At 56.0% G+C, this 23036-nt stretch overlaps 1 protein-coding gene across 2 annotated transcripts; it reads left to right on the top strand.

Annotated features, from left to right (window-relative positions):
* The first annotated feature begins 689 nt into the window (after positions 1–689).
* On the top strand, positions 690–22648 carry Smg9 (SMG9 nonsense mediated mRNA decay factor). 2 transcript variants are annotated; one of them, XM_059280333.1, is made up of 14 exons: positions 690–941; positions 4300–4455; positions 7108–7182; positions 7269–7533; positions 7616–7713; positions 9215–9327; positions 15463–15574; positions 17082–17177; positions 17447–17532; positions 19798–19904; positions 20417–20524; positions 20676–20804; positions 20947–21091; positions 22254–22648. In XM_059280333.1, the coding sequence occupies exons 2-14, from the start codon at positions 4306–4308 to the stop codon at positions 22330–22332; spliced, it is 1563 nt and encodes a 520-aa protein (XP_059136316.1). In that variant the 5' UTR covers positions 690–941; positions 4300–4305; the 3' UTR covers positions 22333–22648. The 2 variants fall into 2 exon arrangements, with proteins under 2 accessions (XP_059136316.1, XP_059136312.1); XM_059280329.1 differs by lacking the exon at positions 690–941 and adding an exon at positions 991–1114 and having other exon boundaries at positions 22254–22647.
* The last annotated feature ends 388 nt before the right edge of the window (positions 22649–23036 follow it).

The following is a 23036-nucleotide window of genomic DNA, read 5'->3' as shown; positions in this document are numbered from 1 at the left end:
ACATTACCATTCATAATAGCAAAATCACAACTAGGAAGTAGTAAGGAAATATTTCTATGGCTGGTGGTCCCCACACCACGAGGAACTGTATTTTTGTGGGGAGGTGGGGTTCAGGGCAGGGTTTCTCTGGGTAGCCCCAGCTGTCCTGGAACTCACTCTGTAGACCAGGCTGGCCTCGAACTCACAGAGATCCACCCGCCTCTGCCTCCCGAGGGCTGGGATTAAAGGCGTGCGCCACCACCACCCGTCTGAGGAACTGTATTAAAGGGTCGCTGCATTAGGAAGGTTGAGAACCAATGGTCTAGGTGTTCTCGCTGCCTTTGCTGAGCGGGGCCTAAAAGTCCTTCAAGATCGCGCTTCGCAGCCAGCTCTGAGCCAATCTTGTATTCGTAGCACTCGCTTAGCTCAGAACACTGGACTTCCTCCCTTCCGCCGCATCCTGCCCCGTCCTGCCAACACTACTGAAAACCCGGGATTCGAACTCGAAATCCCTGGAGCTGCCCGCCTAGCCAAAACCCGGGCCCGCCCAGCGGAACGACGCGCACGCGCCTTGTCAGGCGCAACGCGCTCCCGCCCCCTCCGTAATCCGCATGCGTGCTGAAACCAGGAACCTCCATTCACGCATGCTCAGCCTAGCGCGCACGTTTGGTCCGCGCGCGCGCGCCCAGCCCGCAGCGCATGCGCAGAGCCAGCAGCGCGGGGCCTGACTTGGCCGACTGCGCCCTGTCCGCCTCTTCTTCCTCCTCCTCTGGGCGCTTCCGGGACGCCGAGGCCTGTTCCGGAGTAGCCGGCACCCGCTTTCTCGGCCTCTCTCTCACGCTCCTGGCCTTCCGGCGCCATTTACTCGGCAGGTGGCTGTGGAGGACCTTCCCCGCCCACGCTGCCCTTCTGTCACTCAGAGCGCGCGCCGCGCCCCAGGAACCAATCAGCAGCCGCCTTAGGTAAAGGGGTCCCCCGGGAGCCTGCGAGAAGCATGCGCGCCGGCGGGGCGGGGCTTGAGGGGGTGGGGCGTGCTCAAGCCCCGCCCCGCGCTCTGCCGTTAAAAGGTGCTGGGCAGCTGGCCAATGTGAGCAAGAGCCTGAAGGTCTCGGATTAGTGACACCGTTAGCTGGAGGTACAAATAAATTAAGAGAAACTGTAACTCCTGTAAAGTGTCCCTGTAGTACGGCCCTCCTCAGAACATCAGGAGGAAATTCCTGGAAATACTCCCGTAGAAGCCCGACGTACTCTTACATACTAGGGCTGCCAAAGAATGTATACGCGGAAATTGGGTTTGGGGGTTCTTTATGGCTGAGTATGGGAAGGAGGCCCCATATAAGGTTGCAAATAAAAATAATTTTAAGTACCAGGGAGCCCTTGGAAAAAATGGGTAAGTACGGCTGGGCATGGTGGCGCACGCTGTAATCCCAGCAGTGTGGAGCCAAAGGCAGGAGAATTGCGTGAGTTTGAGGCTAGTCTGAGCTACACAGAACAGGTCCCTGTTTGAGAGGGAGAGGAGAGGAGGAGGAAAACTGTAGACAATAAGTTCCGGAATGTGTCATGCCTCAAGAGAAAAGGCATTAGAACAGTTAGGAATTGGGCGATCTCCAGGAAAAAAGTTTGCAAAGCAACTTGTCAATTCTGGAAGATTCTCCAGAAGAGTTGCTGGAGAGCTGCAGGTGGTCGAGGGGTGGGGGGATGGCTCAGTCTCTGAAGCGCCTGTTTGCGAGTATGAGGACCTGAGTTTGAGCCCCAGCAACCACATGAAATGGTGGGGTGTGATGGCCTGCATTTGTAATCTCAGTGCTGGGGAGGCACAGCTGAGCAGCTGTGCGGAGTTCTTGGCCAGCCAGTATAGCTTAGTTGAAAAGCTCCGGTTTCCATGAGATGCCCTGTCTTTAAAAAAAAAAAAAAAAAAAGTGGGGCTGGTAAGAAGGCTCCTGAGGTAAAGGTGCCACCAGGGCCAAAGAACTGATTTCCATCTCCGGGACCTACGTGGTGGAAAGAGAAAATGGTCACTCAGAAGTGGTCGCCTGACCTCCACCTGAGTGATAATGGCTCTGTGCGGGGGTTTGTGGTGTGAGTGTGCGCCCACGCACACACGTGCACACACACAGTTTGAAAGAAAGTGGGTGGCCCCTGAGAAACTGCACCTGAGATCAACACCTGGCCTCCACATGTACACTTTCACACAAGCGTGCAGAAGAAACTCAGGAAGCCCCCACCCCAAGAATGTGCGGACTGCATTTCTGTGAGGTCACTGTACAAACCCTGAGAGTAGACAATTACACTAGCTTGGTTTGTGGAGAGCGCTCCCAGAGAACTCCGGAAGCAACATTAGAAGTCCCAGGTCGCAGGTAGATGGCCTCTCGGGTTCTGGATTGCTCCCCACAAGAGCTCTTAAGTAGACTCAAATACTGATTCCAGAACACTGCGCAAATGGACACTTACTTGCCTGAAATGGGGGTAGTCACAGTAAGCAGCCACTTTAGAATGAGGACAGGGTCCCTGTGGGGCCAGGGAGCCAGACAAGCACTGGGGAGGTTTTCAGGATAATAGGGGGACAGTTAATTGCAGGGGAGGAAGGAGTCCCAGGTTGTGGGGAGAGGTCCTGAGACTGTAAACAGTCATTTCAGCTCTGAGTCATGCCTGTAAGCATCTGTTGTCAGGCCCTTCCGCCTCGGTCAGTGCAGTTTGTGGCTAGGGAGAGGTCACTAGCTCCTAACAGGGGCTAGACAAGCCCCTGCATGGCTGGCAGAACTGCCCCTCAGCTCTAGAGTGTTCCACAGCAAGCTGTGGATGTCATTGAGGCCTGAAGGGTGATGGGGAGGGTTTGGAGGAACACAGTGTAAGGGCCAGATGCTGTGTTTGCAGGTCCTAGGGGCCACACTGACCCCACCTCTACTACTTCTCCCATTTGTAGGAAGCAGCCATAGCCACTCTGTAAATTGGTCGGGGCCAGGTTCCAGTGAGAGCTTGTTTGGAAAGAGGAGAGACAGTGCAGATTTAGTCTGCAGGCCACGGTTTGCCAGCCTGACCTTGAGCTAGAGCAGGCTGTTCTGTATGGTCTCGGGGGCAGCAGAGTCCATTGTAAAGACCCCAAGGAACTTTCCCCAGAGGCTTGGGAACACATAACACTAGTGGTGAAGAACAGTCGCATGGCCTTACATTTCAGAACATCTTGAGGATTAGACGCTGAGGAGGCCTGTGAAGTTCAGAGTGGGGGAGGGCTGACCAGCGGGAGCAGAAGGTAAGTAGACGGGAACCTAGTGGGACCTGAAGGAGCCAGCCCCCACCACTGTCACCGTCCACACACATGTGGGTGATCAGGAGTCCTTCAACTCGGGATTCTGTCACTGATTTGTGAGAAAATGACGTTGCGTTTCGAGAAGGGGAGTATCCCATTTTTATGTGACTCTGCTCCTGGAGTTGTGTTTGTATTGGAACATTTCAGTAGTTGCCAATAGATTCGTTTCTCACTGCCTTCAGGGGTAGACAATGTAAGGTCTCTATGGGATTGCCAACACTTGTGCCTTGTTTTTCCGTGTTTGCCATTAAGCTGCCTGAGCTCCAGTCTCCACACGCACATTTCTTTTAGCCAAGAGTAGGAAGAGGCAAAAGGCATGTACCTGTTTCTGTAAAAGGAAGCTTCTGAACACTCCCAAACCACACTTCTGTTACCACACCATTTGCCACACCTAATTAAAAAAAAAAAAAAAAGCTAAGGAGAATTATATTCTGGATAGCTATGTGTTAACCTCACCAAATGGAAGAAGTCAGGACAGATACAGGCCACTGGTGGCCATCTGCTGCCTCAGCCACAGAGCTCCCTCGGGTTGTTCTGTGTGCATATCTGTGTGTGGTTATGTGCACATGCGTGTAGTACCCAAGGAAGACAGGAGAGGGCGGTGAGCCCTGGAGCTGGAGTTTGAGGTGATTGTGAGCTGTCTGACGTGGGTACTGGGAATAGGTCTTGGGTCTTCTGCAAGAGCAGTACGCACTGCTGAGCCATCCCTCCAGCCTCTGGTTGGTTCATGGGTTTGGGTTTTGTTGTTTTTTGTTAGGATATTTTTAAGAGTGGTGGGTGGGTGTAGTAAGTGCAGGTGTCTGTGGAGGCCAGAAGCATTGGTAACTTTGTGTGTGGACCATGTGGGTCCCAGGGATTGAACTCAGGTCATCAGTCTTGGTGGCACGCGTCTTTACCCACCGAGCCATCTCGCAGGTCACAGAGCTTCCTTTTATAAAGAAGAGCCTTCATGCAGTCAGACGTCCCCCACGGAGAGGGAGGACTCCTGCGCTAAACCCTCCTGTTCCCTCCAGGTGACCATGTCAGAGTCCGGCCACAGCCAGCCCGGGCTGTATGGGGTAGAGCGGCGGCGGAGGTGGAAGGAGCCGGGTTCCAGCGGCCCCCAGAACCTCTCGGGGCCTGGAGGTCGGGAGAGAGACTACATTGCACCCTGGGAAAGAGAGAGACGGGTGAGTGAGCCCACAGATGGCGTGCAGGAATCCAGTGACTGGTTTGGTTGGACCGCTGCCAGGCTCAGTACGAGGGCAGTGGACATACCCGTGTCCACAGCTGCCCTCGGAGCAAGGAGGGAGGGTAATAAAGGGACTGTTTTTGATGACATGGCCAAAGAAGACCTGGGAAGAGGTGACTCTGTGGTTTTAGTTTTTGTTTTTTGATTTTTAAGGTTTATTTTATTACTTTTAGTTATGTGGAAAGGGGATGTTCACATGAATGCAGGTACCCTTGGAGGCATCCGACTCCTCAGGAGCTGGAATTGTGAGTCACCTGATATGGGTACTGGGAACTGAACTCAGGTCCTTTGGAAGAGCAGCAAGTGCTCTTAGCCATTGAGCCATGTCTCCAGCACCAAGAGATGACTTTGAGTTGGGGGCTGAAGGAGGTGAAGGGACAGGCATTTCAGGTGAAGGATGCAGAGCATTGCAGACAGAACGGCGTGTGCAGAGGTCTTGAGGTAGCCTGTGTGGTGGGCTACTGGGGCTGCAGCAGGAAGGGGAACCGAGAGCAGGTGGGCTCAGGTCCCACAGGCGTGATGGGCTTTCACAGAGAGGAACTGCACTGGAGGATTGAACCAGGGCTGGCACCAGTGCCTGTTTAGAGTTGCATGCCACCAGCAGCACCTAGCTGCATGTGTGCCCCTGCTTTGCAGAGTGCACTGTCTCTGGGAGGCTTCGCGAACCCTCACAGCGCCCCGAGACCCCGTGGACTCTGCATCATGCACAGTCCATGCATGGGGGAACGTCCAGGTTTTCCCACAGCGTGTCAGCAGTAGTCCCTGGCTGCAGATCTTCCCTTTGTCTCCCTGAGCCTTTGTACGTCCCGCCTTACCCATCTGACCACAGCCTCTTCCTGCTGTTCTGCTCCTGTGTTCTTCTCCCGATGGGCTTGTTCTGGAGCCTGCTCCCCACCCCGTCCTCCTCGTTAGACACCCCTGCCTCGTGAGCACAGCTGTCTGTCACCCCCCCAGCCTCACCCCATCTCCTGTTAGACACCCCTGCCTCGTGAGCACAGCTGTCTGTCACCCCCCCTCACCCCATCTCCTGTTAGACACCCCTGCCTCGTGAGCACAGCTGTCTGTCACCCCCCCAGCCTCACCCCATCTCCTGTTAGACACCCCTGCCTCGTGAGCACAGCTGTCTGTCACCCCCCCCCACCCTCACCCCATCTCCTGTTAGACACCCCTGCCTCGTGAGCACAGCTGTCTGTCACCCCCACCCTCAGCCCATCTCCTGTTAGACACCCCTGCCTCGTGAGCACACCTGTCTGTCACCCCCACCCTCACCCCATCTCCTGTTAGACACCCCTGCCTCGTGAGCACAGCTGTCTGTCACCCCCCAGCCTCACCCCCATCCTCCTGTTAGACACCCCTGCCTCGTGAGCACACCTGTCTGTCACCCCCCCCCACCCTCACCCCATCTCCTGTTAGACACCCCTGCCTCGTGAGCACACCTGTCTGTCACCCCCCCCACCCTCACCCCATCTCCTGTTAGACACCCCTGCCTCGTGAGCACACCTGTCTGTCACCCCCACCCTCACCCCATCTCCTGTTAGACACCCCTGCCTCGTGAGCACAGCTGTCTGTCACCCCCCCCACCCTCACCCCATCTCCTGTTAGACACCCCTGCCTCGTGAGCACACCTGTCTGTCACCCCCACCCTCACCCCCATCCTCCTGTTAGACACCCCTGCCTCGTGAGCACAGCTGTCTGTCACCCCCCCTCAGCCCATCTCCTGTTAGACACCCCTGCCTCGTGAGCACAGCTGTCTGTCACCCCCCCCCAGCCTCACCCCATCCTCCTGTTAGACACCCCTGCCTCGTGAGCACACCTGTCTGTCACCCCCCCACCCTCACCCCACCCTCCTGTTAGACACCCCTGCCTCGTGAGCACAGCTGTCTGTCACCCCCCCTCGGCCCCCATGCTGTTCTCTCGGAGCTGTCCTTGCCAAAGCACTCTGGATCATCTTGGGGTTCCAGGGAGCCTGAGAGCCAGCGCAATGAGTAGGGCTTAAGGAGAAACAGGCCCTGTGAGGGTCCACTGGCAGGAGCAGGCCTGAAGTGGGGACCTTGCCCCTCTGGACTGGGGGTGGTCGGGAGGCAGAAGAGGGTGGGGCATAGGAAGGAGTCTGTTCGCCCGTGGGAACAGGGCAGGGCCAAGGGCTTGGCAGTCAGGTGGTGAGGGTCCCAGTGGCTCTCACAGAGCACGCACCTGCCATGTGTCAGGTGTCCCACCGGGTGACACACAGGCTCTCTTTCCCTCTGTCCTATACTGGTCCTGTGAGGGTGGCGCTCCTGCCCCACTCCCACAGTTGACCAAGTGGGAGTGGGTGTGTCTCTTACTGGGGTTCCCACCCACCCCAGCTGCAAAGCTCCAGGCCCTCACTCCTTCCCATGGGCTGGTCCAGAGGAGGAAGCCGTTGGGAGTGGTGAGGATGTCACTCTGGAGCCCTGTGTCCAGGTTCCGAGCAAGGGAGCAAGCTGGCTCCCTTGCTCAACCACGTTGTGCATGGGTTCCCAGTCAGATGGCAGTAGTGCCAGCACCTGGGTGGGGTGGGAGGCATCCTGGAGACTGTCTGGAGTAGCAGCTGCATCCCCTCTCTCCTCAGGACGGCAGTGAAGACCCCAGCACTAACGTCATGCAGAAAACCCCTATCATTCTCTCAAAGCCCCCAGCTGAGCGGGTGAGCATCAAGGACCTCAGGAGGGAGGTGGGAAGGGGGGTGAGGGGAGCTCTTCCCAGTGGCCTGCAACCTTCTCACTCCCACAGTCAAAGCAGCCGCCACCAACCACAGCCCCTGCTGCACCGCCAGCCCCAGCCCCGCTGGAGAAACCCATTGTGCTCATGAAGCCACGTGAGGAGGGGAAGGGGCCCGTGGCTGGAACGGGGGCTGCCACCCCTGAGGGTACTGCCCCACCGCCCCCCACAGCCCCTGCGCCACCCAAAGGAGAGAAGGAGGGGCAGAGACCCACACAGCCTGTGTACCAGATTCAGAACCGGGGCATGGGCACTGCTGCCCCAACGGCCATGGACCGTAAGTGGACCCCAAAGACGGGGCAGGGACTCGCTCCTGGCCCACTCAGACCCTCACCGTCCTGTCTCCTCTTTCCATCCAGCTGTGGTGGGCCAGGCCAAGCTCCTGCCCCCGGAGCGCATGAAGCACAGCATCAAGCTGGTAGACGACCAGATGAACTGGTGTGACAGTGCCATTGAGGTACAGCCTCCCTAGCTCCCACGCTCTGTCCATACGCCTCCAGAACAGCCTGGGGCCTGCGAGGCGGTCCCGTCAGTCAGGCCTGAGTTTCTCCAACTTGGGGGGCTTTAGCTGAAAGACTTGGTTTGCTGATGTTTGGGGAGGGGCGGTGGGGATTGGACTAGGCCCCGTACTCTAAGCAAGCTCGCTGTCCCTGAGCTACAGCCCCAGCCTGTTTCTAACTTTTCGGTCTGGGAGCAGGGTCTCACTCACTAAGTTGCCCAGGCTACTCTTGAACTGCCTCAGCCTCCTGAGTAGCCCGATGGCAGGCCTGTGACACCAGGGCAGGTTGAAACCTAACATGCTCTGAGTCTCTTGCTAGACATCCCTGCTACCCTAATACCAGAACCCCTGTGCCACTGCCCAGCAGAGGAAGGGCCTGATCCTGCTCCCACACTCCTCCTAGGTCCAGCCCCACTGTCTTCACGGTGCTAACCAGAGGCTCCTTCCCAGCAGCCCCTGCTCTGGCTCGGGCCTCGTGTTGCTGGGCCCACAGGCCTGGGCCTCTGCCCCAGTGCTTTCCCCACTGTTCAGGGGCCTGTCGAGGGCTGTCCTTCCCACCCTGCAGCCTGACCTGTCAGAGCAGCATGCCAGGGCTGTGTATTAACCTGGCCCGCCTGCTTGCTCCACCGTGGCCCTTCCTTTTGAACTACGCACGCAGTATGGCAGCCTCCATCTCTGTACAGGACTGACACTGGGACCCCTAGGGCTGAAGACAAAATTGTCAATTTTGTTTCATTTTAATGAGTTAAAATAGCCACATGTGATCGGCTGCCACAGCGAACACCCAGTCCTGGGTAGTTTGGCTTTAAGGTGCAGAGGCCCATTAAACTCTGGTCGGGCAGGATACAGAGTATGTTTCTCTAAGTCCCTCTGGTGATTCTGGGGAACTGCCAGCAGAGCAGTTAGCCTTTGGGAGAGGTTCTTTCGCCCCCTGGTGGTAAAGATCAGCAAAGCTGGTGGCCTGGAGGCAAAGGTCTCAGGTGTTTACAGCCAGCCCCTCGCTCTGATCTAGGCACACACTCCATCTGCGGAGACTGCCTAGAGCAGGGGCCTGACTTAGGTGGTCCTGTCTTCCTGCCTCTCCCCTCCCCTGAAGTACACTGGCCTTTCCCCGCTGGTTCTCAGCCCCTCCCACTCCTGCTTTGTTCTGTCTAGTGCTAACCAGGCCCAACACTGCTTAGTCTCCCAGTAGGTTGATGAGGCCCTACGTGTGGTGTATTCTCAGCCACAGGAGGCTCTTTTCTCCCTCAGCTTTCTCAGATTGTTCTGTGGTTCCGGAGTCTTACACATGACCCTGCCACAGCACAGAACGGAGACCCTTTGCCCAGATGAAGGGGAGGGCCTGTGGAGGATCTCAGATCTGACCAGGTCGGGGTGGGGGGTCAGCCCATGAAGGGGCCTGGCTGCCCCTGCCAGGCTCTGCCAGGCTCTGCGGCTCATGTTCCCCACTGTCCCCCAGTACCTGCTGGATCAGACTGACGTGCTAGTGGTCGGTGTCCTGGGCCTCCAGGGGACAGGAAAGTCCATGGTCATGTCACTGTTGTCGGCCAACACTCCAGAGGAAGACCAGAGGTGAGGGGCACTGGGCAGGGTTGGAGGAGGCCAGGGGAAGGTGGCCGCCCGTGGGGAGGAGGGATTGGGGGTTGTAATGAAAGGCTTCAAAGTGACTTCATCCTCATGGTGAGGATGAGTGTGGGCTAGCTGTGGAATGAGGCAGTCACTAAGGCTTTTGAAAGGTGGCGGCTGCCTCAGGCTTCGTGCCTGTTCTCAGCTGGTTGGCCTCGGACAAGTCAGCTCTTACTCAGGTAGATTTTTAACAGTTTTATTGTTAGGCGTTTGAGTATTGTGCCTGCATGTATGTCTGGGTACTGCTTGCATGCTTGGTGCCCACCGAAGGCCAGGAAAAGGCTTCAGATCTCCTGGAACGGTGGTTACAGAGAGTTGCGAGCCTCCGTGTGGGTGCTGAAATCGAACCCGGGTCCTCTAGAAGAGCAGCGTGTTCTCAACTGCTGAGCCATCCCTCTAGCGCCCCAAGTGGATTGTTGAAGGATGAAGCTGGCCCAGAGCCCAAGAGTTGAGGGTCCCAGGGATCTGGGAGATAGGACAGGGAGAGAGCGAATCCTGTGCTGGTCCTCCTGTGTCATGAAGCCCCTCTGCACAGGGACAGGTCACGCGTGAGGGGTCCCTGACCCGCACATGGGTCTCCAGTGAGGGGACGTGAGATGAAGATAAATGGTGGGGTTAGAAGAGGGATTTGGGAAGGGGACCTTAAGAACTGCATCCTGACACTGGGCCAGAGAAGCCTGGCCCTCCTACAAATAAGCTCTCCAGATACAAGGGGGACAGGTGATCCTGTCACACATGTGGGTCACAGGTTAACCAAGCCCACCCCCTACGTGGATCGTGACCTTCCACATATGATAAGTTACACATGCCTTCCCTCCTCCCTCTCTCGTGTGCACGTGGGCACACACAGAGCCACTATGTTCTCCCTCCTGTCTCCTAAGGGATCTCTTAACAGAAGACACCTGGCTGCCAGTGTCTTGGGACACCGTACTGTGGGCCTTAACCAGCCTCTTTCTTTCTTTTTTTTTTTTTCGGTTTTTCAAGACAGGGTTTCTCTGTGTAGCTTTGCGCCTTTCCTGGGACTCACTTGGTAGCCCAGGCTGGCCTCGAACTCACAGAGATCCGCCTGGCTCTGCCTCCCAAGTGCTGGGATTAAAGGCTTTCGCCACCACCGCCCGGCAACCAGCCTCTTTCTTAAGGCTGATCCAGCTCAGTGCTCTCTCCCTCTACACGGCCGAGCAGGAGCGGGAAGGTAGGGCAGGACTGGAGGGACTTGAGAAGACCAAAGAGCACTCACACTAGGGATGGACAATGCCTTGGTTAGGGTCACTGTTGCTGTGATGACCAAAAGCAAGTTGGGGAGGAAAGGGCTTATCGGGCTTACACTTCTACATCATAGCCCATCATTGAAGGAAGTCAGGGCAGGAACTCAGAGCCAAAACCTGCAGGCAAGAGCTGATGCAGAGGCCATGGAGGGGTGCTGCTTACTGGCTTGCTCAGCCTGCTTTCTTATAGAACCCAGGACCACCAGCCCAGGGGTGGCACCACCCACCGTGGTCTTAGCCCGTCCCCATTGATCACTAATTAAGATAATGCGCTACAGCAGTGGTTCTCAGCTGTGGATCATGACCGTTTTGGGGGGTGGGTGTTGAACAACCCTTCCACAGGTCACCTAAGACCATTGGAAAACACAGATATTTACATTAAGATTCATAACAGTAGCAAAATTACAGTTGTGAAGTAGCAACAAAAATAATTTATGACTGGGGGGTCACCACAACATGAGGAACTGTATTAGAGGGCTGAAACATTAGGAAGGCTGAGGACCTCTGTCCTACAGGTTTGCGTGAAGCCTGATCTTATGGAAGGATTTTTTTTTCTTTCTTTCTTTTTGGTTTTTTTGAGACAGGGTTTCTCTGTGTAGGCTGGCAATCCTGGAACTCTCTCTGTAGACCAGGCTGGCCTCAAACTCACAGAGATCCACCTGCCTCTGCCTCCCGAGTGCTGGGATTAAAGGTGTGTGTCCATGGAGGCGTTTTTCTTAATTGAGGTTCCCTCCTCTCACATGACTTTAGCTTGTGTCAAGTTGACATAAAACTACCCAGCACAATTGACCCCTTGTCAACTTGACACACAAACACATCACTGTTAAGCCACAACCTTCCTTTCTCATTGATCCCCAAGATCTCACATTAAAAACATAAATAACTTTAAAAATCCCACAATGTTTACAGATTCAAACACATTAAAAGCTAAGTCCCTTTAAAATATTCATTTTTTTTTTAGTTTTTTTTTTTTTTTTTTTTTTTTTTTTTTTTTTTTTTTTTTTTTTAGTTTTTTGAGACAGGGTTTCTCTGTGTAGCTTTGCACCTTTCCTGGATCTCGCTCTGTAGACTAGGCTGGCCTCGAACTCACAGAGATCCGCCTGCCTCTACCTCCCGAGTGCTGGGATTAAAGGCGTGCGCCACCACCGCCCGGCAAATATCCATCTCTTTAAAAATCAAAAATCTCTTTTAAAATATCAAAATCTCTCAACTGTGGGCTCCCATTTAAAAAAAACAAAACAAAACAAAAAACCTAAGTTAAATACTTTCTTACTTCAAGAGGGAAGAACCAGGGCACAATCAAAATCAGATCCAAGCAAAACCAACAAATAACTCCATGTCCAATGTCTGTGATTCACTCCCTATCTTCTGGGCTTCTCCAAAGGCCTCCTCGGGTCACTTCTCCAGCTCCACAGTCTGCTGCACACACAGCTTGTCTTCTAGCTTCTGGCTGGCTCCACTCTACCACAGCTGCTGTTCTCAGTGGTTATCCCATGTTTACTGGCTGGTTTTGTATGTCAACTTGACACAAGCTAGAGTCATCAGAGGAAGGAGCCTCAGTTGAGGAAATGCCTCCATGAGATCCAGCTGTAAGGCATTTTCTCAATAAGAGATCAATGGGGGAGGGCCCCGCCCATTGTGGGTGGGGCCATCCCTGGGCTGCTGGTCCTGGGTTCTATAAGAAAGCAGGCTGAGCAAGCCAGGAGTAGCAAGCCAGTAAAGTTCCCCTCCATGGCCTCTGCATCAGCTCCTGCCTCCAGGCTCCTGCCCTGTTTGAGTTCCTGTCCTGACTTCCTTTGGTGATGAACAGCGATGCTGAAGTGTAAGGCGAATAAACCCTTTCCTCCCCAGCTTGCTCTTTGGTCATGGTGTTTTCATCACAGCAGTAGGAACTCTCACTAAGACACCATGGCACTGGCACCTCGAAAACACTGGGGTCCTCTGCTGCAACTGGGCTGCACCTTCACCAATACCTCTCATGGGCTGTCTTCATGGAGCCAAGCCTCAACTTTGCATGACCCCTTCAGCCCTGGGCCTTCAGCTGCCACTGAGGCTGCACCTTCACCATTGGCCTCCCCTGGCCTCTCCCAGTGCCAAGCCTCAGCTGCTCTCCATGATCCCTTCAAGCCTTCAAGACCAGTACCACCTGGGTGACTCTTACACTGCCAAGTTCGGCTGCCAACTTGAGGTGCAATCTTGGCGGCCTCTGGAACACAGCTTGTGTGTGCTGACTCTCATTAAACACTTCCCAGAAGACTTCACCACAGTCCTCCCCAAAACAACATGGTCAGGCCTATCACAGCAATACCCCACTATCCTGGTACCAGCTTAGGGTTACTGTTGCTGTGATGAAACACCATGAACAAAAAAGCAAGCTTACATTTCCATATTGCTGTTCATCATCAAAGGAAGTCAGGACAGGAACTCAAACAGGGCAGGAACCTGGAGGCAGGAGCTGATGCAGAGGCCATGGAGGGGAGCTGCTTACTGGCTTGCTCCTCATGGCTTTCTTAGCCTGCTTTCTTATGGAACCGAGGACCACCACCCCAGGGTCATCATGGCCTGGGCCCTCATTCATGAACCACAAATTAAGAAAAGTCCTACAGACTTGCCTACAGCCCGATCTTATGGAGGCGTTTTCTCGTTGAGGCTCCCTCCTCTCAGATGACTGCATTTTGTGTCAAGTTGACGTAGACTCTCCAGCACAGTGAGGGTCCCAGCACCAGACCCGGTAAGGAACAGAGAGCCAGGTTGTCCCCAGAAGCTGGGGCTGGGCTTTCGCACAGAGTGTACCTTAGCGCACAGATGGCTTTATTTAGGAGCTGAGAGCACTCCCAGTATGTGCTGAGTCTCACATCTGCAGCAAGCCTTTATTGTTGCTGTTGTTGGGTTTTGTTTAGGGATGGGGTTGTGTTTTGTTTCCTTAAGGCAGGTTCTCTATGTAGCCCAGGCTGGCCTCTATCCTACAGTCCCGCTGCCTCAGTGTCAGGTTTTTCTTCCAGGGAAAGGGCCCATAGTTCTCGCCAGGTCTTGACCTGGTGGAAACTCGGAAAAGGAGTTTTAGGGAGCACTGCTGCCTGAGCCTGGAGCTAAAAGGTCCCTCTGCCTCTGCATTCCCCCGGCCTCTCTGCTCACTTGCATCTACCGCTGTCCTGTGCCATGCCGCTTCCCGTCTTGGGTGGCCTCTTTGCATGTCCCTCTCAGCAGCAGGCACAGTCACCTGTGCTGTCCGTCCAAATCCTGAACCGAGAAAACCACGATGGCTCAGTTTGCCTTTTAGACCTGTGTTGCCCATGGCAGGTGGGAGACTTTGGTTCTGGCTCTCTTCGTCAGCTCCTAGAGAATTCACCTCATTTACGGCCCATCTCCCCTCCGTCGTGCCCAGCCCCTGCTCCCAGCCATTATCTCCCCTGGCAGATGCCAAGACCTACCCAGCCAGCCTGTGCCTCCGCTCAGTTCAGCAAACGTGTGGCAAATGCTCTTGCGTTGCCAGCCCCTGTTCTTGGTGCTGGCTTCCACGATGCACGACTGTCAGAGCGTGCCATGTGGGCCTGTTTTCTGGGGAGTGTGTAGAGAATCCATCTGGCATGTTAGAGCCGTTGGGCGTGTTGGAGAATGATGACAGCCAGGCCTGTGGTCCCAGTTTGCAGGAGGTGGAGGCAGGAGGATCGGGCATTTGAGGTTATCCTCCGCTACACAATAAGTTCAAGGTCATGCTCACCCTTGTTCAAGGACAGCAAAACCAGTTATGACAACAGCCAGGTCAGTTCTGAAATCCAGCACTGAAGGAGGAGCAGGCCCTGTGCAGTGTGTCCTAGTGAGGGAATGTAGACACAGCCTTAAGCTTGGAGCAGAGCCAACAGGAAGAGGGTCGGTAGCTCGGGAACAGCTTGCCCAGTGAGGGCCCGTGGGTCTCAGTCACACTACAGACAAAAGGTGGGCAGAGGCTTATAGGAGATGAGGTCTGAGAGGCCGCCGGAGGTGATGCTCTGCCCACTGAGCCACCCTCCAACCTTTCTCTGCAGTCCTTGCACACAGCAGCAAGGGGCACTTTCCAAACCCAAGTCTGTTCTCCACTCCTGCTTCAGGGCACACTGGGCTCCTCCTCCCCGACCCCAGCTCCTGCCCGTGCCTCCTGAAGATTGGTCTGCATGTCTCTCCATGCTGATGCTCCTGCCTCAACCTGGCCTGTTCTCGCCTCTCTCCCTGTCATGCTCTTTGTGCCGCCCCGTCAGTCTGATGCAGCCCTCCCTCCCTCCTCTCCTCTCCTCGTGTCCTGCCTGCCCCCCTTTACCTGCTCCCTGGAACAAAGTCCTTTCTCTCCTCAGGGCAGATCACCACCCCATCCCATCACCTTCCTCCGTTATCCCCATGGTTTCAGAGCGCCCTTGATTAGGGAGCTAGATGGAAGTCTTGGGAGCCGGTGGCTTTGTCTCGTCTGATGCCCTGTCCTGTGAGCCCTCTCACGTGGGTGCTGGGAATCAAACCCAGGTCCTCTAGAAGGACGGTGCACACTCCTAACCACCAAGCCGTCTCCAGCTTAGTTGCACAGTTCCTGAGTGTGAACTTTGTAGATGGCAATATTTGTGCCACAAATACCAAAAGTTGGACACACCAAATGTACCTGTAGGTCGGAGTGAAGCTGCGTGGTGAGAATCACGTCGTCACCCCAGCCATGGCCACAGATGGAAGAGATGGAAGTCCTGGGGGGCTGGCAGAGCAGCTCAGCTCCAGTGTCCACTTCTCAGGTTGTTCTCTGGCCTGAGAGGTGCAGAGCCAGACACCTCACGGACCCACGTGTTCCTCCTCCTCCCAGGGCCTATGTCTTCCGGGCGCAGAGTGCTGAGATGAAGGAACGAGGAGGCAACCAGACCAGCGGCATCGACTTCTTCATCACCCAGGAGCGGATTGTCTTCCTAGACACGCAGGTGCCAGCCCAGCCCCTCTCCCTGGCCCTTAGCATCCTCCTATCAGATTGTGGCCCTCTCCCACTGACCTCTGCACTGTGGCCTGGAGGATCTCTGAGCCCCGTGCCCTCAGGTCTGGTCTGGGTCTGTGTCCGTCTAGATCCTGAACTTCAACCTTATCATCAGTGTGATTTGAAGTTGAACTCTGCCCCCAAGGCTGCCCTTCACCTGTCAGTGGGGGTGCAGGCTCTACGCGGCCTCCTGGGAACTCAGAGGGGTCTGTGGAATGGTCCAGGCAGTGCTTGACCAACACCTGGAGCCAGGTTCTGCTCAGGCTTGTACTGTCGCGGGATTGACCTGCCGTGGACACCCGGTCAGTGGTCCTCAGCTCCTCCTCCAGGTGCCTCAGCCTAGCACCAGGCCTGTGTCCTAGGCCTTCTGGCTGCCTTCCTTATCCTCAGGCCCTCTGCAGGTCCTTTTCCATTTCTGCCCCCCCAGTTTCAGAAAAGGGCAGTCACACTGCCTGTCTGCTTGGGAGGTTCCCGGGGGTTAGACAGTAAAGTTTTGCAGTAGGACCAACATGGACCTGAGCAGGATGCTCTCAGCTCTCAGCGGTGGGGTCTCTAGAACAGTCTGTACGCTTTTACCTGTTTGCCCAGACAGTGCCTCTCTCCCAAAGACTCCCGGTTTCCAGCCTCTGGTGCCACTGCTGTCCACGTCACTTCCACTGTGGTGGGAACCACTGTTGTGTGTGTCCAGTCCCCATGTGTCTGGAGCCCTTCGGGGACTGGGCCTGGCCCAGGGTTGGTATTCCCTCTTGGGGAGGTTCTGTTCTCCAGGCATTAATGACACGGTGGAAAACCTGGAGCCCTGGGTGCCGGGCCTTGTGCAGGGTCTGCGGGGACCTGAATATAAGTAGGCCTGGCTTCGGGCCTATCGGGAGCTAGAGGGAGAGAAGAAAGCTCAGCAAAACAAGACCGGGCTGAGAGCGCCTTCCAGAGCAGTTCACACGCTGCTGAGTGGCAGAGGGATTTCATGAGGTGTTCGGTCGACTGTGACTTTAAGAAAACTTCCGTGTGCTAACCATTGGTTCTTTTCCATGCGCTGGTGTGATTTGTAAATCCGCATCAAGTTTCACACTAATCATTTTTTTGACCGAAGTAATTATTTCAGCAACACTTGGAAGGATGTGAAACAGCCAACAACAAAGAGGAGTCTTTAAGGGACAGGGCTCACTTAAGCTCTGTGAAATGTAGGAGGAGTACCAGGAGCTCTTTGGGCACCAGGCGCATGGGAACAGCAAGGCTTGGCTGCTCAGCAGGGCCTGGAGAGCTGGGCCTGGGGAGCTGGGCCTGGGGAGCTGGGCCTGGGGAGCTGGGCCTGCTTTGGGATTTGTGGTTAGCCCCCTCCTGCTGACCAGCGCTGCACCTTTAGACTCGGCCTGCCTTCCTGCTGGCCTCGCTTCACCCTCTCAGAATGCGCCCCCCCAGAAACTCTGCCCTCACCCTCCTGGGTTCACTTCTTGCAGCCCATCCTGAGCCCATCTATCTTGGACCACCTCATCAATAATGACCGCAAATTGCCTCCAGAATACAACCTCCCTCACACCTATGTGGAAATGCAGGTAGGTGAGCCTGCCGGGCCTGGGCTGGGGGCTGGGCTGGGGGAGGGGGGCAGCTCTGGCCTCAGGCGGTCACTTCCCACCCCTTGCCCCCAATCTGGAGTCCCTCTGTGTAAGCTGGGGTGCTGCTCCCTCCCTGGCCACAGTTAGGGTTGGCGTGTAAGGAGACAAGTCACACTGTGGCTAAGTGTCCTGAAGCCCGCCCTCCTGCCCCTTGAGCTGTGTCCTGGGCAGAAGAGCAGCGCCTCCCCCGCCCCTCCTGCTCCCCACAGTCGCTGCAGATCGCTGCCTTCCTCTTCACGGTCTGCCACGTGGTGATCGTTGTGCAGGACTGGTTCACGGACCTCAGTCTGTACAGGTGAGTTGCTGCACAGCCGTGGAGGTCGGCCGCGGGCCAGAGTCCCCGCTGACTTCCCACAGTGGAGGCCAGGCAGCGCCTGTCCCCTCTCCTCCTAAGGCCCAGGACAAACCTTCACCAGGTTCACCAGTCGGTTGTTAGGCTGCTTCCAGGGCGGTGGGTGTAGCAGGAGCATGGGTGGAAGGTCCGCAGGGGAGGGACGACGGCCTCCCCGTGGCTGCGTCGATGGAGCCCTCCCTAGTCCTTCCTGCCTGCATGCTTGTGCGGTTAGGACAGAGCTGCAAACAGCCTGGGAGGAGTGGCTGGACACCAGGGGAGGGGCTCCCGAACCTCCCACCCCTCCTGTGAGGGAAGTCAGTGGTCAGCAAGCCAGCGGGCAAAGATGGATGGCTAGGCCCTGCAAAGCATGTACCCCTCCACAGACCTCACCTCACTCAGGGTAGTGGGCACAGCCCTTTTCATGCTGCCTGATAGGGCCCCACGCCATCAGGAAGACACCCTGGCCGTCTGACTGGCCATCCCTCCTCGTCATGCCCCTTGTCCCTGGCTGGAAGCATTTGCCCTGCAGATCTTCTCTGATGTTCTGGTGTGAGGTCAGCCTCAGGGCTCCCCTCCTCTTCCCAAACCCCCACCATGGAGCCTGCCACACTGGAGGGACTCCACAGGTCTGATGCTGTCTCGGTGCGGGTTCCTGTAGTACACAGAGTCTGATCAGGCACACCGGCGGGTGCAGAGTGCACAGGGCGGGCTTGTTCAGGTCTTGGAGTTTTGTTTTCTAGCAGGTGTGTGTGTGCACTGCCTGTCTGGTCCCTTGGGCAGCAGGAAAAGGTGGTGGGCCGTGGGGAAGAGAGTCCTGCCTGAGCAACTTGGGGCCCAGGCAGAGCAGGGAAGAACTAGGGTCCTCAAAACTAGGTGTCTCCAAAGTTTGAATCCCAGCTGTGTTGAGTGTGCACCTGCCTCAGTTCCTCATTCTGTGCAGTCTAAGTCAAGGAACTAAAGCATCTGGCGCAGCACCCAGAATACTGACATAGTACTGTACCCTGAACGGCACGGTAGCGGTATGGGGCTAGTGGTGGGTCTCCCAACAATAGAGAAGTCTCGCCAGGAAGCAGGAGGTTGTGGCCACGAATGAGTGACGTAGTAATGGAGCATCAGGATTTATTCATACACGTAAACTAAGGAGCCCTGTGCCAGGCACTGGATGCACAGATGTGAAAAATGCCGGACAAGTGGCTCTTGTGGGGCTGTGCTCTGCTGGGACCCTCGGCAGAGCCTTGTGACGCTGTGGTCTGCAGGTGGCCCTTGGAACTATGGGTAAACATGTAGGAGAACGCCCATGTACTTCACAGGTCTCCTTTCCCCATTAGACAACACGTTTGTTTTATTTACTGTTACACACTTGGAAAATGTGTTGGAAAAACAGCACAAAGTGAAAATGCATCCACATAAAGACCTGTGCACAGGTATTTATAGCACCTCTGTTCACGGTGGCCACTCCGAAGCAGCCAGCATGCCTCTGAGTAGGTGAATGGATGAAGAAGGGGGTCCATCCAGACAGTGGGGTGTTGTTCAGCACTAGAGATGAACGAGCTGTCAGGCTATGAAAGGAACGGAGGAGCCTTATTGTTGAGAAGCCAGTGTGGGAGGGCTGCAGACTGTGTGGTTCCAGCCGTGTGACAGCCTGGAGGAGGGAAAGCCTGGGGACAGGACAGGGACGGGGTGGACTAGCACAGCACAGGGGACTTCCCGCACCCCGCTGTGCTGGGGACGTCTTGCCCAATGCATGTCTCCTGACTGACCACAGAGTGCACAGCGACAGTCATGCTCTGCTCTGCTGGGTTGTTACTGATGAGGAGTCTGTGCATGGGGGAGCATGGGCACCCTACTTTCTGTGAACCTAAAACTGGTTCAGAAAGTGTTTTGGGGTGTGTTGGTTGGTTTTATTCTTGGTTTGTTGGGTTGTGGGGTTTTTGTTTGTTTTTGGGTGGGGGGTGGGCTCTGTTTCTGTGTAACCCATGCTGGCCTCAAACCCCAAGTGTCAGGGACTACAGACACATGCCGATAAAACTCAACTTTATATATATATATAATAGAGAAGCTCAGAGACACTGCACACTTGACCCAGGTGCCTGTGAGCTGGTGTCATAACTCTAGAGTTGCATGAGGAGCATGGCTGTAACTCATCAAAATCTCGGGGCATCCTCCCCAGGATGTGGGAAGGGGGTGCACATACGTGGTAATCAGCCCCTTACCCCAAACCTGCAGGTTCCTGCAAACGGCAGAGATGGTGAAGCCGTCTACGCCATCCCCCAGCCACGAGTCCAGCAGCTCCGCAGGCTCGGATGAGGGCACTGAGTACTACCCGCACCTTGGTGAGAGCTGTTCTGGGGCCAGAGGGGCGGGTAGGCAAGAGGACTTGGGGGAGTCAGAGGATTAGCTGGGGCTCCCTCTCGGGTCCCCACCGTCTGAGTCCAACCCTGGAGTCAACATGGGAGAGGAGTGGCGTGCTGTTTCTGTGTCCTTGACATGCCAGGGGGAGCGAAGTGAGCTCCGGGTTGATGTGGGGACCTGTGCCTGCGCCTTCTCTGCCTGTTCTGTCCTCCCTGGTGCTCTTCGTCAAGGATTGTGTTCCTAGACACACATGGGCACACACTCGCCCCTGGTCTTTCTAACCTCAGGTCTCACTGTGTCATTTGAGGTTCCTATCACGTTCCTGATCACACAGCTGTCCTTATCTGCCTGTCAAGGTTAGGGATCCTTGATGGTGGGAATCAGGTCCCCAGCACCACCCTGCTCACAAGTACTGAATGACCTGAACTGGTAGGGAAGGAACTCAGGGCAAGGCCAAGCGTTGTCTGCCTCACGGCTGCACCCTCCCACCCAGTCTTCCTGCAGAACAAGGCACGCAGGGAAGACTTCTGTCCCCGGAAGTTACGGCAGATGCACCTGATGATTGACCAGCTCATGGCACACTCCCACCTGCGCTACAAGGGTGAGCATCCCCAGGTTCCTCCTAGGCTGGCCAGTGGCCTCCTAGATCCTTGTGCCATCCCAGGCACAGACCCGCAGATGAGCCTTCCTGGCCACCAGTCCCCCACCACAGAGCGCAGCTCCGGCTGTGGGCTAAAGTGTTCGTTCCCCAGGGATGCTGTCCATGTTGCAGTGCAACATCTTCCCAGGGCTGCCGCCTGACTTTCTGGACTCCGAGGTCAACTTGTTCCTGGTGCCCTTCATGGACAGTGAAGCGGAGAGCGAGAACCCACCTCGAGCAGGTACACCTTGGGGACATCCGGGCCATGGGGAGACCACCTGCCCTGCGGCTGGGGCCTTTCTCAGGACCACATTTCAGCATTGGAGAGGTTCGGGAAGAGCTAGTCTGGGGCAGAGCTCTGAAGCGCCCACCCCATGTTCCAGGGCCTGGTTCCAGCCCCCTCTTCTCCCTGCTGCCTGGGTACCGAGGCCACCCCAGCTTCCAGTCCTTGGTTAGCAAGCTCCGCAGCCAGGTGATGTCTATGGCTCGGCCTCAGCTGTCGCACACCATCCTCACCGAGAAGAACTGGTAAGAGTTGTTTGGGGCCGGACAGCGGTGGTGGAGCACACCTTTAATCCCAGCACTCGGGAGGCGGAGCCAGGCGGATCTCTGTGAGTTTGAGGCCAGCCTGGTCTACAGAGTGAGATCCAGGACAGGCACCAAAACTACACAGAGAAACCCTGTCTCATAAAACCAAAAAAAAAAAAAAAAAAAAAAAAAAAAAAAAAAAAGCGTTGTTTGGGGTACACTTGAGGATCCCACTTAGTGCAGCCTGGAGGACGCTCTGGCAGGGAACCTCAGTAAGCCCTGGCTCTCCAGGCCCTGCTAATCTGTAGCACTTCCCCAGGGCCAGCAGGGTGCAGTTTGATGTGACTAGCCATCGGCCTCAGGCTTGGTACAGGGTTTTTTCTGGAAGAAAGCCCATGCCTGTAATCTCAGCACACGAGGCTGAGGTGGGAGGATCATTGTGAGTTCAAGGGCAGCTTAAACGACATAGCGAGTTACATACCAGCCTGGTCTACAAAGTGAGACCTTATCTCACAAACAGAAATTTAGACGCAAAGAAATGTCTCCTAGCAAAGTCTCGCACTCATGGTATAATTCCACTAATAAGCAGGGAGAGGGACCAGTGACCGTAGTTAGGTTGGAGATTTATTCAAGGTCATGAGTGCCCAGCCTCCCAGGAGCGGTGCTTGGCTCTCTGTCTGTCTCCCCGTCCCCCTCTCGGCCTGCAGGCACTCTGCCCTACCCTCCTGGCAGCCTCTCCATCACAGGACCCCTGTGTGGGGCTCTCAGAGGAGTGCCGCCTCCCTCCGCCTGCTCCGGCTGGGAGAGTTGAGTGGGAGAGTAGTGGGGCCTGTGCAGCCTCTCTAAGAGCTGCTGTGGCCACGGAGGAGCTGAGAGCACGTGCCCTCACAGAGGCCTGGGGCAGAGCTCAGGTCCCTGCCACGGGCCACACCAGGGCCTGAGGGGGGGCCTGGGCTGTGCGGCTGCTGTTGAGTGTTTTGTCCGTCACAGCACTGCAGGAAAGTGAGTGACTTTCCTTTCCTCACCAAGTCCAGCCTCTCAGCTCCCCAGGAGGGGACTCCATCGGGTCAGCACCATCCCGTAGGCTCTGGGAAGCTCCTCTGTGTGCGGGAACTCACTTCGGCCTCAGTTTCCAACCCTGACTTCAGCCCTCCGCCCACAGGTTCCACTATGCTGCCCGGATCTGGGACGGGGTGAAGAAGTCCTCAGCCCTGGCAGAGTACAGCCGCCTGCTGGCCTGAGGCTGAGCGGGGAGGACGCAGGGAACCCTGTCCTATGGACAGTAAGGACATACAGCCCTCCCCCGGCAGGGGAGGAGAGACAGGCCTGGCAGAGGGAGCATGGCTTCCCGCCCAGAGATGTGAGGTGTCTGAAGCCAGCCCCTCCCTCAAATAGGGGGCTGGGCTGCTCAGGGGGTGACCAAGAGATCCCACCCCGGCCTGGGATGAGCAGCCCTTCCCAGATCCCCATTGAGACAGGCAGGTGGAGTCAGAAGGGTCCCCAGGAAGCTTTCCCTGGGGATGGAATGGGGCTGGAGAGCTCTTTGTGGGGCAGATCTGAGGGTTCAAATAAACGTCGTCAAAGGGGCCTGCTCTGGCTTTGTTCTTCCCTGACCGTCACCCACTCCAGGAACAGGGAGCTGATCTTATCACTAGGGCAACACAGTGTCTGGCTTAGGCTGAAAAGGGGAATTGCCAAATGTGGTGGCTTGGCCTAAATCCCATCAGGAGATGGAAACAGGAGGATCAAGAGTTCAAGGCCAGCCCCAGCTGTGTGAGCAGTTTGAGAGCAGCCTGGCTATGTGGGACCCTGTCTCAGAGAGAGCGCAAGAGGGAGAGCGCCAGGCATGTTTGGACACACCTTTAACCCCAACACAGCACTCGGGGGCAGGGGGGGTGGGGGGTGGATCTCTGTGAGTTTGAGAGACCAGCCTGGTGTACAGAGC

The sequence above is a fragment of the Peromyscus eremicus genome, chromosome 1 (genome assembly GCF_949786415.1).
Source record: "Peromyscus eremicus chromosome 1, PerEre_H2_v1, whole genome shotgun sequence".
NCBI classification, from domain to species: Eukaryota; Metazoa; Chordata; class Mammalia; order Rodentia; family Cricetidae; genus Peromyscus; species Peromyscus eremicus.
Note: the sequence above shows the minus strand (reverse complement) of the source record. Positions and strands in the feature narration are given on the sequence as shown.

What these genes read in the sequence shown, in the direction of transcription:
- Smg9 (XM_059280333.1), top strand. Translation starts at nt 4,306, where the DNA reads ATGTCAGAGTCCGGCCACAGCCAGCCCGGGCTGTATGGGGTAGAGCGG. An exon ending in TGCCCCAACGGCCATGGACC is followed by an intron (nt 7,534 to 7,615) that starts GTAAGTGGACCC and finishes CTTTCCATCCAG; the next exon opens with CTGTGGTGGGCCAGGCCAAG. An exon ending in ACACCTATGTGGAAATGCAG is followed by an intron (nt 17,178 to 17,446) that starts GTAGGTGAGCCT and finishes TGCTCCCCACAG; the next exon opens with TCGCTGCAGATCGCTGCCTT.